The sequence below is a fragment of the Aotus nancymaae genome, unplaced genomic scaffold (assembly GCF_030222135.1).
Source record: "Aotus nancymaae isolate 86718 unplaced genomic scaffold, 86718_ANA_hifiasm-v0.15.2.pri h1tg000064l_0, whole genome shotgun sequence".
Classification (NCBI taxonomy): Eukaryota; Metazoa; Chordata; class Mammalia; order Primates; family Aotidae; genus Aotus; species Aotus nancymaae.
The window spans coordinates 4,440,358-4,453,635 of NW_026988478.1; the positions used below are offsets into that span (position 1 = coordinate 4,440,358).

At 47.9% G+C, this 13,278-nt stretch overlaps 1 protein-coding gene across 1 annotated transcript in view; it reads left to right on the top strand.

Annotated features, from left to right (window-relative positions):
* Window positions 1–13,278, top strand: part of AP3B2 (adaptor related protein complex 3 subunit beta 2) — a 40,124-nt gene that overhangs the window by 18,762 nt on the left and 8,084 nt on the right. Inside the window, exons 5-14 of the mRNA XM_012449249.2 lie at window positions 1,513–1,673; window positions 1,913–1,979; window positions 2,072–2,254; window positions 2,336–2,619; window positions 2,821–2,875; window positions 3,252–3,323; window positions 4,894–4,956; window positions 5,273–5,405; window positions 5,693–5,802; window positions 6,438–6,614. Coding sequence (XP_012304672.1) covers window positions 1,513–1,673; window positions 1,913–1,979; window positions 2,072–2,254; window positions 2,336–2,619; window positions 2,821–2,875; window positions 3,252–3,323; window positions 4,894–4,956; window positions 5,273–5,405; window positions 5,693–5,802; window positions 6,438–6,614 — 1,305 coding nt within the window. The remainder of the gene's footprint in view (window positions 1–1,512; window positions 1,674–1,912; window positions 1,980–2,071; window positions 2,255–2,335; window positions 2,620–2,820; window positions 2,876–3,251; window positions 3,324–4,893; window positions 4,957–5,272; window positions 5,406–5,692; window positions 5,803–6,437; window positions 6,615–13,278) is intronic.

A 13,278-nucleotide genomic window follows, 5' to 3' on the forward strand; every position in this document is an offset into this window, starting at 1 on the left:
TAGGGACGAACAAAGAAAGTGATTTCTTAAAATGGAATCTACTCCTGGTGCAGATGCTGTGAACATTGTTGAAATGACAACAAAGGATTTAGAATATTTCATAAACTTAGTTGATAAAACAGAGGGAGAGTTTAAGAGGATTGACTTAAAAAAAAAATTTTTTTTTTTTTTGGTAGAGACTGGGGTCTCCCTATGTTGCTCAGGCCAGTCTTGAACTCCTAGGCTCAAGCAATCTTCCTACCTCAGCCTCCCAGAGTATTGGGATTACAGGCACGAGCCATCACGCCTAATGTACGTTGTTTTTTTTAAGACATAATGCTATTGCATGCTTAGTAGACTACAGTATAAACTTTTTTTTCTTTCTTGGAGATAGGATCTCACTCTGTTGCTCAGTCTGGAGTGCATTGGCATGAATATACATAGCTCATTTTGGCCTCAAACTCCCTGGGCTCAAGTGATTCTCTCACCTCAGGTTCCCAAGTAGTTGTAACTATAAACATAGCTTGTGTGCACCAGGAAACCAAAAACTTTATATGACTCATTTTAGTGTGACATTTGCTTTATTGCTGAAGTCTAGAATCAAACCCACAATATCTCCGAGGTATGCCTGTAATTTATAGCTGCTGCTGATGATAGTGGGAAGACAGTCCTAAGCCCCATGATCACAATACAGTGTAACTAATGCTTTTGTAAGTTCTGTATAGGATGCAATAGAAATAAAGAGGAAGGGCTTGAGGCTGCGTGTAGTGGCTCACATCTGTAATCCCAGCACTTTGGGAGGCTGAGGCGGGCAGATCACTTGAGGCCAGGAGTTCAAGACCAGCCTGGCCAACATGGTGAAACCCCATATCTACTAAAAATACAAAAAATTAGTTGGGCATTGGTGGCATGTGCCTGTAGTCACAGCTACCCAGGAGGCTGAGGCAGGAGAATTGCTTGAACCCAGGAGGCGGAGGTTTCAGTGAGCCGAGATTGTGCCACTGCACTCTAGCCTGGGTGACAGAGCAAGGCTCCATCTCAAAGAAAGAAAAAAAAAAAAAAAGAAGGAAGGGCCTACACACCTATCCTGTTTTAAACACTGTGGAAGAACAGCAGCTTTTGCAATGATTGCTGGGAGAAGGAAGCATAAGGCTGAACTCCAGAAGGAAGACCAGCTTGCATCTGCTGGGCAGTCACCTCAGGCATTAAAACAGACACCCTCCAAAAAACCCTTAGAAGGAACAGGAAATGTTTTACGTGTTTCAGCAACTTTAGGTCTTCTAAAAGTTTTTCAGTTTTTCTGGAAGTGAAGCTGCCTATTGCAACACCTGTTCAGGTGTCAGATTTCTGCAACCAGAGCCAAAATTAGGTGTCTCCCATGTACCCAGCACTGGCACACCATCCAGGCTCCGTTCAGGGGGGCAGGGAAGCAAGAGCTGGTGGTCGTCGGGGACAATGACTTACAAAGGTGTGGCCTCCCCCATCAGGGCACCTGGTGACCTTTCATAGTTCTGCCTCCACCTCTGCCTCTAGGACCCCAACCAGCTGATTCGTGCCAGTGCCCTCCGTGTCCTCTCTAGCATCCGTGTGCCCATCATAGTGCCCATCATGATGCTAGCTATCAAGGAAGCCGCCTCGGACATGTCACCCTATGTGCGGAAAACTGCTGCTCACGCCATCCCTAAACTCTACAGGTATGCCCAGCCCTGTCCCATGCTCCCCAGGGGGCTGGCTCCTAGTTCCCAACCCACCCCTGTCCTTTCCTAAGTCTTGCCCGCTGCTTCTCCGAGGGTTTGGGGAAGGCAGTTTGGGGAACTGACAGAGATGGAGGAGAACAATAGGGTTGGGGTGCAGGAGGTGAGCAAGGCTTGGGCAGATACTGGGAAAGCTGGGGCCGAGAGGGGCAGCTTCCCCTCACCGATTTCTCCCTCAGTTTGGACTCTGACCAGAAGGATCAGCTGATAGAAGTCATTGAGAAGCTTCTGGCCGACAAGACCACGGTGCGTCTATCGAGGCACTCCGGGAGGGGTAGTGACCGACAGCCGGCCTTCCATCTTTCGCGTTCACCCTGTCGCCTTTGTTCTTTCCCCAGCTGGTGGCTGGCAGCGTGGTGATGGCCTTCGAAGAAGTCTGCCCGGAGCGCATCGACCTGATTCACAAAAACTACCGGAAACTCTGTAACCTACTGATCGACGTGGAGGAGTGGGGCCAGGTGGTCATCATCAGCATGCTCACCCGCTACGCCCGCACACAGTTCCTGAGCCCCACGCAGAACGTGAGTGGACCCCGCCCCGGCAGAGCGGGCGGGTGGGCGTCCGCGGGAGGCGCCCACAGGCCCGTCGGTCTCCCCATCCAGGAATCCCTGCTAGAGGAGAACGCGGAGAAAGCCTTTTATGGCTCGGAGGAGGAGGAGGCCAAGGGCGCGGGATCGGAGGATGCGGCCGCCGCGGCGCTCCCCGCCCGAAAGCCCTACGTCATGGACCCGGACCACCGGCTGCTGCTGCGCAACACCAAGCCCCTGCTGCAGAGCCGCAGCGCCGCGGTGGTCATGGCGGTGGCGCAGCTCTACTTCCACCTGGCCCCCAAAGCGGAGGTGGGCGTCATCGCCAAGGCGCTGGTGCGCCTGCTGCGGAGTCACAGGTGCGCCCAGCCCTCGACCCCGCCTCCCGCCCTAGTCCCGCGCTGCCCGGCCCCGTCCCCCTCACGCCCACCACGCCCACCAGCCGCCTCCTCATCGGCCCTCCGCCCTGGTCCTCTACCCGCAACGACTTGCCCCATCCTTCCCCTCATCCGCTGCCCCTTGCCGCAACCGAGGGTCCCTCTGACCCGTCCTCTCCGCAGTGAGGTGCAATACGTCGTGCTCCAGAACGTGGCCACCATGTCCATCAAGCGCCGGGTGAGCCTGAGACCGCGGGCCTGTCCTCGCAGTCCTAGGGCCGCTTCTGCAGGCTCTGGAGGCGCTGTCGGGCTGGGACCGGGGCCGCGGAAAGCGAAGATAGAGGAATACCCTGGCTGTGCAGAGGATGGGGCAGGGGAGACTGCAAACACAGATAGGGCGCAGGGCCTGGATCCTGAGGGGCCGCTGAGGTGGGATGCCAAGTGGAAAAAGAGCTGGTCAGATCTGAGATGGACAAGGGAAGACTTGAGGAGTGGAGGGCAGTGGTGAGGAGTGAAGGATCCTGGGTGCTGGGTCAGGATAGGAGGGGTGTCTCTGGGCAGCAAGGCAGGCGTGGGGCTGCGGTGGAGCTCCCTGACTGCCTCTCTTGTGCCAGGGTATGTTTGAGCCCTACCTGAAGAGCTTCTACATCAGGTCCACCGACCCCACCCAGATAAAGATACTGAAGGTGAGTGAGGCACAGAAGTGCATGTGCCTCCCAACCCTCTCCATTCGACGGACCCACTCAGATAACTCACAGTGGCCCCCTTGATGCCTGGCTATTTCTGGGGCTGAGCCCAGGAGCCCATGACTTCCCCAGCTGGAGCTGTTTGTTTAGGGAGCTGGGCTAAAGAGGGTCAGGGAGAAGGGAACTGCTCTTTGCCTAGTACCTGATATATAGCTGCTATTCTTCATATATGAAATAACCTGATATCACTTCATAATAATCTCAGGATATGTACATTATATTCCTTTTATAAAAATGTAGACTCTGGCCTAGCACAACGGCTTGCACCTGTAATCCCAGCACTTTAGGAGGCCGAGGCAGGCAGATCAGCTGAGGTCAGGAGTTCCAGACCAACCTGGCCAACATGGTGAAACCCCATCTCTACTAAAAATACAAAAATTAGCCAGGTGTGGTGGCAGGCGCCTATAATCCCAGCTACTTGGGAGACTGAGGCAGGAGAATAACTTGAACCTGGGAGGCAGAGGTTGCAATGAGCCGAGATCGCACCACTGCACTCCAGCCTGGGTGACAAGGGCAAAACTCCGTCTCAAAAAAAAAAAAAAAAAAGTAGACTCTGGGAGGTAGCTGCCCCAGGTCACACAATTCTGCTATTCTGCTGACTCCAAGGTTCACGCTTTTCGCACTGCAGGTTTCTGTCTCCCACCCACAGTGTTACGGCCCCCACATGCCTGCCCCCTCAGGCTTTCCTGCAAACATTCACAGACAAGGAAGGTGGCAGGAGCCCGTACCTCCATTTGATTACTGCTCTGCTGTCTCATCATTGAGTGATTTCCTTTAGCAACAGTTAATCCTCCTAACCCTTGTGAACATCCACTGTGTTCTAGGGGTGCAAGATGGAGCAAACTGATCAGGGACCCTGCCTTTGTGGAGCTTACAGATAGGGGAATGAGGAGACATTAAGTAGCTAATCACAAGGCAAATGTAAAAGTCCATTTAAGAAATATGGGAGAAAGTGTGGAGAGCCATAAGGGCATAAAATAGGGAGACTTCACGTAGTCTGGTTTCAGGGAAGTTTTCCTGAAGGATATGAGACTTGAGCTGAAGCCTGGGAGATGAATATGAATTATGCAGGGACAGAAATGGGAAGAAGTGCTCCACACAGAGGAAAACAGCATCTGCGAAGACCCTGGGTTACGAAGTGGAGTGGGACTGGGGCCTGGAAAGCAAGGGGGAGAGTGATGGGAGATGGGAGGTAGACAGAGGCAGATTATTCAGGGACTTACAGACCCTGGTGAAGATGATGGTCTTCATCCTAAAAGCGATAGGAAGCTTTACGTTTTCAGTGGAGTAAGGAGGTGACATGACCATACTGTAAGCATACTCTGTAGGGAAAGTGGTCCTCTTGATTTCTAGACAAGTTTCATAACCTGTCAGTTCCCTCATCAGTCTGAGGATGATGCAGGGCTGTCATGAGGATTGTTTTCTGGTCTGTGAAGTGTATTTGGAATGAAAACACAGAAAGCCCACTGGCCACCCCACCCATTTTCTGCCTCTCCACCCCTCCCTGCAGCTGGAAGTGCTGACAAACCTGGCCAATGAGACCAACATTCCTACTGTCCTACGGGAATTCCAGGTACAGGCCAGCTCCCAGTCAGAATGGCCTGGGAGAGGTGCCCATCAGATCCTTGCACTCAGTGAGAATTGCCCTGGTGGGTCAAACCTCCTCTTATGAACCCAAAGCTGGAGAAATTATTATCTTATGTTTCCCTTCCAATGTCTTTGGCTGGCTTTGGGCCAAGGAATCACTTGATTGGGGGTGGAGGTATCACTCTCTTTCCCAAGTGTTAGTCTCTGGCATGATGAGTCATAAAATGAGGGGCTACCACCTTCTTGAAGTTCACCCTCAAGCCTGCAGGGTCACTGAGGGATTTCTTTGTCATATTCCACAGACCTATATTCGCAGCATGGACAAGGACTTTGTGGCAGCCACAATCCAGGCCATTGGACGCTGTGCAACTAACATCGGCCGAGTCCGTGACACCTGCCTCAATGGCCTGGTGCAGCTGCTGTCCAACCGTGATGGTCAGTGTTTGCTTGAGTGTCTAACCATGATGATCAGTGAGTGTCCATCTACAGTTCTGACTTTCCTGGTCAGTGGATATCTACCAGTCTGCCTAGGCACAATGTGTGTCCATTGGTCTGTCTGTCTTGATCTGGGCCCAAGTGTTCCTACACCTCTGAGGGCTGCTAGAGAAGTGCAGGGGGTTGAGAAAAAGAGCCAAGGGCCTGGGGGATTGCAGGTGTGTCTGTCCACCTGAGTGTGGTCATCTGACTGTCTCAGGGTCCACACACTCACTTTTGTTCCGTAGAGCTTGTGGTTGCAGAGTCAGTGGTCGTCATTAAGAAACTGCTGCAGATGCAGCCAGCACAACATGGAGAGATCATCAAACACTTGGCAAAGCTTACAGACAACATCCAGGTGAGGGAGTAGCCACATTTTCAGTCCCCACCCCAAGGTCCTCCCTGTGATTTCAAGACCATATAATTAAATACTGTAGCCTTATCAAAAGCAACTTCCAAGCCTTAGGTCTTCAGGTGGGAGGAGGAGAGATGCTGGACCATGTGACCCTGACCTTGTTATCCAAGATTTGCCTTCCCTTTGGAGAGCCTCACTGAGCACCATGGATTTTACCACTACTCTTGCTTTCTCTCTAAAGCTCTAGCCAACCATGGCTGAGTGACGAATACTGTGTTTTTTCTATGGCACTACTAAGCTGAAATACTTAAACAAGGCATTCCCAAAGATTCAGGAGAGTAACATGGAAATAAAGAACTGAGGGTACAATGAAGCCAGAAAGTCAGCCTTACATCATGACATACTTAGGGTCTTAAAAGCTCTATGCTAATGAAGCCCTAGAGAAGAGGGAAAATGCTGTCCAGGAAATGCCTATCTTTTAACCTCTCTGTCTCCCACCACCCCCAACTCCCATTTCCAGAGAACCCATAATACAATAGGCCAGCACAGATGAGGAGTGCTGTTCCCCTGGAAGTCCAATTCCCACCCACCCACTTTCCCATATTTACCCATCTGCAACTCCTCTCCTGCAACCACAGGTGCCCATGGCCCGAGCCAGCATCCTGTGGCTCATTGGAGAGTACTGTGAGCATGTTCCCAGGATTGCACCTGATGTCTTAAGAAAAATGGCCAAGTCATTCACGACAGAGGAGGATATTGTCAAGTTACAGGTCATCAACCTGGCAGCCAAGCTCTACCTGACCAACTCTAAACAGGTAAAGATGGAGAGATGACCACCCCCAAATACTCTGGTCCCCAGAAATTCCCTAGACAGTATTCTTTCGGCCCTCCCTAGGCAGGGCTGAACTCTAGCTCCTATTTTGGAAAAGAATCAGAGAAGGTGGCTGGTCTGCCCAGGTAACCAATGCTACTCGAATGTCCGCAGCTATTCTGGGGACTCAAAGGCCTTGTAGTGCTGGTGGTTATTGTTGAAGAGGCTCTCCTATGAAGCTATAACCTCTAGTCTGCTACCTTGGAACTCTGGGGCTGTGAAGAACCACAGTTGATTGGGATAAGGGAAGGGCCCAACAGTGGCAAATACTGATGGGAGAACATGCATCCCAGGAGATGTGGTCTGTGATTCTTCCCAAAGCTTGACAATGCTTGGCCAGTCTGTGCCAAAGATAGGGGGTCTCCGCTTGGGCCTGCGTGGTGCTGGTGGCCACTATCATTCCCAAGGTGAAACATGATAAGAGACATATAGCCAAGGATGAGGCTCAACTAAGTTGTGGTATCAGGACATTCAGAGCCTCCTAGTGTCTGGCATCTCCTGAGATGGTTCCAGGAGATTCTGCTAAAATAAAGCAATGTGCTCAGCTTTTCAAGGTGTCAGGGACATCAAACACCATGACAGTTTCCACACTCTCCAACTCAGTTCAGCAGGACAGGGATTGGCAAACTACTGCCCATAGCCTGAATCTGGCCTATGCCTGTTTTTGTAAATAAACTTTTGTTGGTCCCTTGAACTTGGGTCTAAGGAAAAAAAAAAAAAGAATGAAGTTTTGTTGGAACACAGCCCTGCTCATTCATTTACAAACTATCTATGGCCGCTTTTGTGCAACAGACTGTATGGCCTGCAAAGGCTAAAATAGTTATTTGATGGCCCTTTATAAAAAGACTCTGCCAATTCTTGAAGGAAAACATCTGGGTAGGTGGCTGGGGTCTACAAATTTATAGCAGGGATACCCTGGAGACTGTAGCATCCCTGCCATGCGCACTGTGCATGGGAGTCTTTGGATGGTGGCACTTGTCTTTCTCAGTGTCTTCTTTGGCCAGAGTGAGCCCCAGAGACTCAAGCTGAGGTAAGCAGGGCCACCAAGTGCTGGGACTCTAATCAGGAGTCAGAAAGGGCAGCAGTTACATGTGGAGGCAACTGAGTCTGTGGGTATCAGTGTTGTGGGCAAAGCAGATTGGAGAGAGAGAGATTAGAGAGACAGGGAGCACCACGGGGAAGCATTCAATCATTGAACAAATATTTGTGTACTTCCTTTGTTCAGGTGGGAGGAAGGAGCAGGTGGGAGGAATGTCTGAAAAGATGAAGCAGCTGGGGTGGGGAGCCACCCAGGTGGGCGGGAATCTGACATGCTCAGCACTGAGCCAGAGTCCTGAACCCCAGAATGGTGAGATTGGCACGTTTTCATAAGCCTGGGCCTGTCCACATGGCATTTCCCCAAGTTGTCACTGTGAGCTACATGTGCATTTGTTCATTTATTTAACATTCAGGCCTACTATTTGCCTGGTACTGTGCTACGTCCTGGGGATACGACAATGAGTGAGACATGTTTACAGGCCTCCAGATGCTCATAGCCAAGTAGGAGAAACAGGACAAAAATAAACATTTTAAACACAGCAGTGAGAGCTGTCATCAGGGTTAGCACAGAGAGCTGTGGGTATATACAGCTGAACCCTCTCCTAGGCAGGACACGGGAGGTCCAAACCTGTCAGGGCACCCGGAGTAGGCTGTTCAAGCACCTGAAAGTGAGACTTTGCAGGCCCATTAGAATGGTTATTTGATTGAATAAAGATTTTTGTCCTCCCTTTCTTTCTCCTTTCTTCCCAGCCTCTTCTGGGACTGGTGAAGAAAGGGGAATCTTTGGTGTACTAGAAGGGAGGTGGTTTGGATGTGCATGTGACCATGCCTGCAAAACAGCAGTGATGCTTCCCATCCTGGTACCATGGGTGGCAATCTGGCCTGCTAAAAGGCCACACAGTAATCTCAGTCATTCTCTCCAGTTTGGACATGGCCCCACTGCATTCCAGATCCTGGCCAAGGAAATGACCAAGATGAGGTCCCTGCCCTGCTATTGATCGGCAGATAATCAGATTCTAGACCAGAGGCCACAAAGGCATAATATGCAGTGACAAAGGGCTTAAGGGGGAATGGTAGTGAAAGTGGTTATTACTGCTACCTGGGTATAGAACCTGGGGAAACTGTCTAGCAGTTGAGTTTGCTTTTATATGCCAGGTGAGATGTGTGGCAGGAGGGTCTGCCAGAGGCACAGTGGGATCTGCAAACATCCCATTTGACTGCCTCTGCAGTGAATGGAAGATATTGATAAATTTTGCAGAACTGCTTTTAAAAACTTTTTTAATTAAACTTTTTTTAATATTCTAAAGGCAATACATGCTCATCATAGAACATCTGGAAAACTCAGAAAATTAAAAGTTCAAACTATTCTAAGTCCACCACTTAGAAAAGACCATCATTAACTTTATATTTCCTTATTTTGTATTCCCATATATAGTCATTCAGAAGTTGTACATCTGTCTATTGTCAAATATTTTAAACTTTTCTGCTTCTTTCCAATGTTTTCAAATTTAGTAAGATTTTTTCCCCATTCATATTCCCGTTAAAATTTTCACTTAGAATTTCCTCCAGGCTGGGTTCGGTGGCTCATACCTGTAATTCACTTTGGGAGGTGGAGGTGGGCGGATCATTTGAGGTCATGAATTCAAGACCAGCCTGACCAACATGGCAAAACCCTGTCTCTACTAAAACTACAAAAAAATTAGCTGGGCATGGTGGTGCACTGAAATCTCAGCTACTTGCGAGGCTGAGGCAGGAGAATTGCTTGAACCCAGGAGGCAGAGGTTGCAGTGAGCTTGGATGGCACCACTGCGCTCCAGCCTGGGCCACAGAGTGAGACTCCATCTCAAAAATAAATAAACACAAATACATACATAAAAATACAAAATAATTTTCTCCAAATTTTTTTTCTACTTTCACATTTTTAATCAATTGTATTAGTTTTCTGCTACATAATAAATTACTGTAAATTTAGTGGCTTCAAACAACACACATTTATTTTCACACTGTCTATGGGTGGAGAGTTCAGGTATGGCTTAGTTGGATCTCATGCAAGGCTACAACTGAGGTGTCGGCCAAGGCTGAGTTTTTATCTGGAGGCTGTACTGGGGAAAGGTTCACTTCCAAGTTACATGGTGCCAGGATCTACTTCCTTATGGTTGTAGAATTGTGGCCCTGGCTTCTTGCTGGCTGTCAGCTGGGGCCTTCTAGAGGCCATCCTTAGCTCCTTGCCACGTGGGCTTCCCAACATGGATGCTTATTTCTCCAAAGCCATAAGGGAGAAAGTCTTTAGAGCCAGTCTGCTAGCAAGACAGTCTTTATTTTTTTATTTTTTAAATGTATGGGTATATAGTAAGTGTATATATTTATGGGGTATAGGAGATATTTTGATACAGGCATATAATACATAACGATCACATCAGGGAATGGGGTATCCATTCCCTCAAGCATTTATCTTTGTGTTACAAACAATCCAATTCTTTTAGTTTTTTTTTTTTTTTCCTTGCTCTTGTCACCAGGCTGGAGTGCCGTGGTGTGATCTCAGCTCGCTGCAACCTTTGCCTCCCGGGTTCAAGTGATTCTCCTGCCTCAGCCACCCGAGTAGCTGAAACTATAGGCACACGTCACCATGCCCAGCTAATTTTTGTATTTTTAGTAGAAATGGGGTTTCACCATGTTGGCCAGGATGGTCTTGATCTCTTGATCTCATGATCCACCAGACTTGACCTCCCCAAGTGCTGAGATTACAGGCGTGAGCCACTGTGCCTGCCCTCTTTCAGTTACTTTTAAATGTAAAATAAATTATTGTTGACTGTGGTTACCCTGTTGGGCTATCAAATACTAGATCTTATGCATTCTATAGAACTATACTTTTGTATCCATTAACCATCCCACTTCCCCCCACCCAGTACCCTTCTCAGCCTCTGGTAACCATTGTTCTATTCTCATTATCTCCATGAGTTCAATTCTTTTAATTTTTAGCCCTCACAAATAAGTGAGAACATGTGGTTTGTTTTTCTGTGCTTGGCTTATTTCACTTAACATAATGACCTCTAATTGTATTCATGTTGTTGCAAATGACAGGATCTCATTCTGCATTGTGTATATGTACCATATTTTCTTTATCCATTTGTCTGTTGATGGACACTTAAGTTGCTTTCAAATCTTGGCTATTGTGAACAGTGCTACAATAAACACTCAGTGTCTATGGGTAGAGAGTGTCTATGGGAGTACAGATATCACTTCAATATATTGATTTCCTTACTTTGGGGTATATACCTAGCATTGGGATTGGGGTGGATCATATGGTAGCACTATGTTTAGTTTTTTAAGAAACCTCCAAACTGTTCTTCATAGACATTGCCACTAACAGTGTACAAGGGTTGCCTTTTCTCCATGTCCTTGCTAGCATTTGTTATTGGCTATCTTTTGGATGTAAGCCATTTTACTTGGGGTGAGATGATACATCATTGTGGTTTTGTTTGTTTGTTTTGTTTTTTGAAACAGAGTGTTGCTCTGTCACCCAGGCTGGAGTGTGCAGTGGTGCAATCTTGGCTCACTGCAACCTCTGTCTCTGGGGTTCAGCTGATTCTTTTGCCTCAGTCTCCTGAGTAGTTGGGACTACAGGCATGCGCCACCACGCCTGGCTAAGTTTCGTATTTTTAGTAGAGATGGGGTTTCGCCATGTCGGTCAGGCTGGTCTCAAACTCCTGACCTCAGGTGATCCGCCTGCCTCAGCCTCCCAAAGTGCTGGGATTACAAGCATGAACCACCATGCCTGGCCTTTGATTGTAGTTTTCATTTGCATTTCTCTGATGCTCAGTGATGTCGATCACCTTTTCATATACCTGTTTGCTACTTGTATGTCTTCTTTTCAGAAATGTCTACTCAGATCTTTTGCCCATTTTAAAATCAGATTATTGGATTTTTTTTTCCTCTTAAGTTGTTTGAGCTCCTTACATATTTTGGTTATTAATCTCTTGTCAGATGGGTAGTTTGCAATTCTTTTTCTCCTATTCTGTGGCTTGTCTTTGTTGATTCCTTTGCTGTGCAGAAGCTTTGGAATTTGATGTGATCCCATGTCTATTTTGCTTTGGTTGCCTGTGCTTGTGGGGTTTTACTCAAGAAATCTTTGCCCAGTACAATGTCCTTGAGAATTTCTCTAAAGTTTTCTTTTAGTAGTTTCATAGTTTGAGGTGTTAGATTTAAGTTTTTAATCCATTATGATTTGATTTTTGCATATGGCAAGAGATAGGGGTCTAGTTTTATTCTTCTCCATATGGATAACCAGTTTTGCCAGCACAATTTATTGAAGAAACTCTCCTTTCTCTATTGTATGTTCTTGACAACTCTGTCCTAAATGAATTCACCTCCGGGTGTGGTGGCTCACGCCTGTAATTCCAGCACTTTGGGAGGCCGAGGTGGGTGGATCACCCAAGGTCAGGAGTTCGAGACCAGCCTAGCCAACATGGCAAAACCCTGTCTCTACTGAAAATACAAAAATTAGCTGGGCATGGTGGCAGGTGCTTGTAATCCCAGCTACTCGGGAGGCTGAGGCAGGAGAATCGCTTGAATCTGTGAGGTGGAGGTTGCAGCGAGCCGAGATTGCATGACTGCACTCCAGCTTGGGCAACAAGAGCAAAACTCCTTCTCAAATAAAAAAAAAATTCACTGTAGATGTATGGATTTATTTTTGGGTTCTCTATTCTGTTCCATTTGTCTCTATGTCTGTTTCTATGACAGTACCATGCTGCCTTGGTTACTATAGCTCTGTAGTATAATTTGAAGTCAGATAATGTCATTCTTCCAGTTTTGTTCTTGCTCAGGATAGCTTTGGCTACTCTGGGTCTTTTGTGGTTCCACATATATTTTAGGATTGCTTTTTCTATTTCTGTGAAGAATATCATTGGTATGTTGATAGGAACTGCATGGACATCTGCTTGATATTCCTGCCAGATTAGCTGGGTTAACCATGTCTAAGGCTGCATGTGACAGTATGTTACCATAAACCTCAGGAAGATTAGTCAGTTCCAGCTCCCTCCTGCTGGCCCCTGATGCCCCTGGGCACTCTGGTTGTTGACTACTTGGTGGTTTTAATCTTGGTCACAAGAGATGGAAACATGGAGACCTGGGCCAGGGCAGGTTCCTTATGTCAGCAGGTAGGCGGTGAAGGGAAGCAGACAGGGTGCAGCTCCAGCAGATGCAAGCCTAGATGGGGTACTGATGGGGTCCTCAGCCTGGGAAAAGCCCCTTAATGATTCTGCTTCTTTTCTGTAAAATCGGGGCAATAATACCTACCTTTCAGAAGGTTTGGGGAGATTAGATGAGATAGTGTGAAGCACCTAGCACAATGCTTGGTGCCACAAGGCACTCCGTAAGTGATGGCTGCAACCACGTTGCCATGTTAAGGCAATAGATTAGGCCAAATCATGGCAGAAATGAAGAGATTTTAGGTCTGCAGTTGTAGCTTCCCTGACTGCAGACTGTGAACCCTAATGACCTCGGCAAACCCATGGGCAGCTGCAGTTTGCCTTGATGTCACTATAACCTTCCAGGGAAGGATCAAGGCCTCT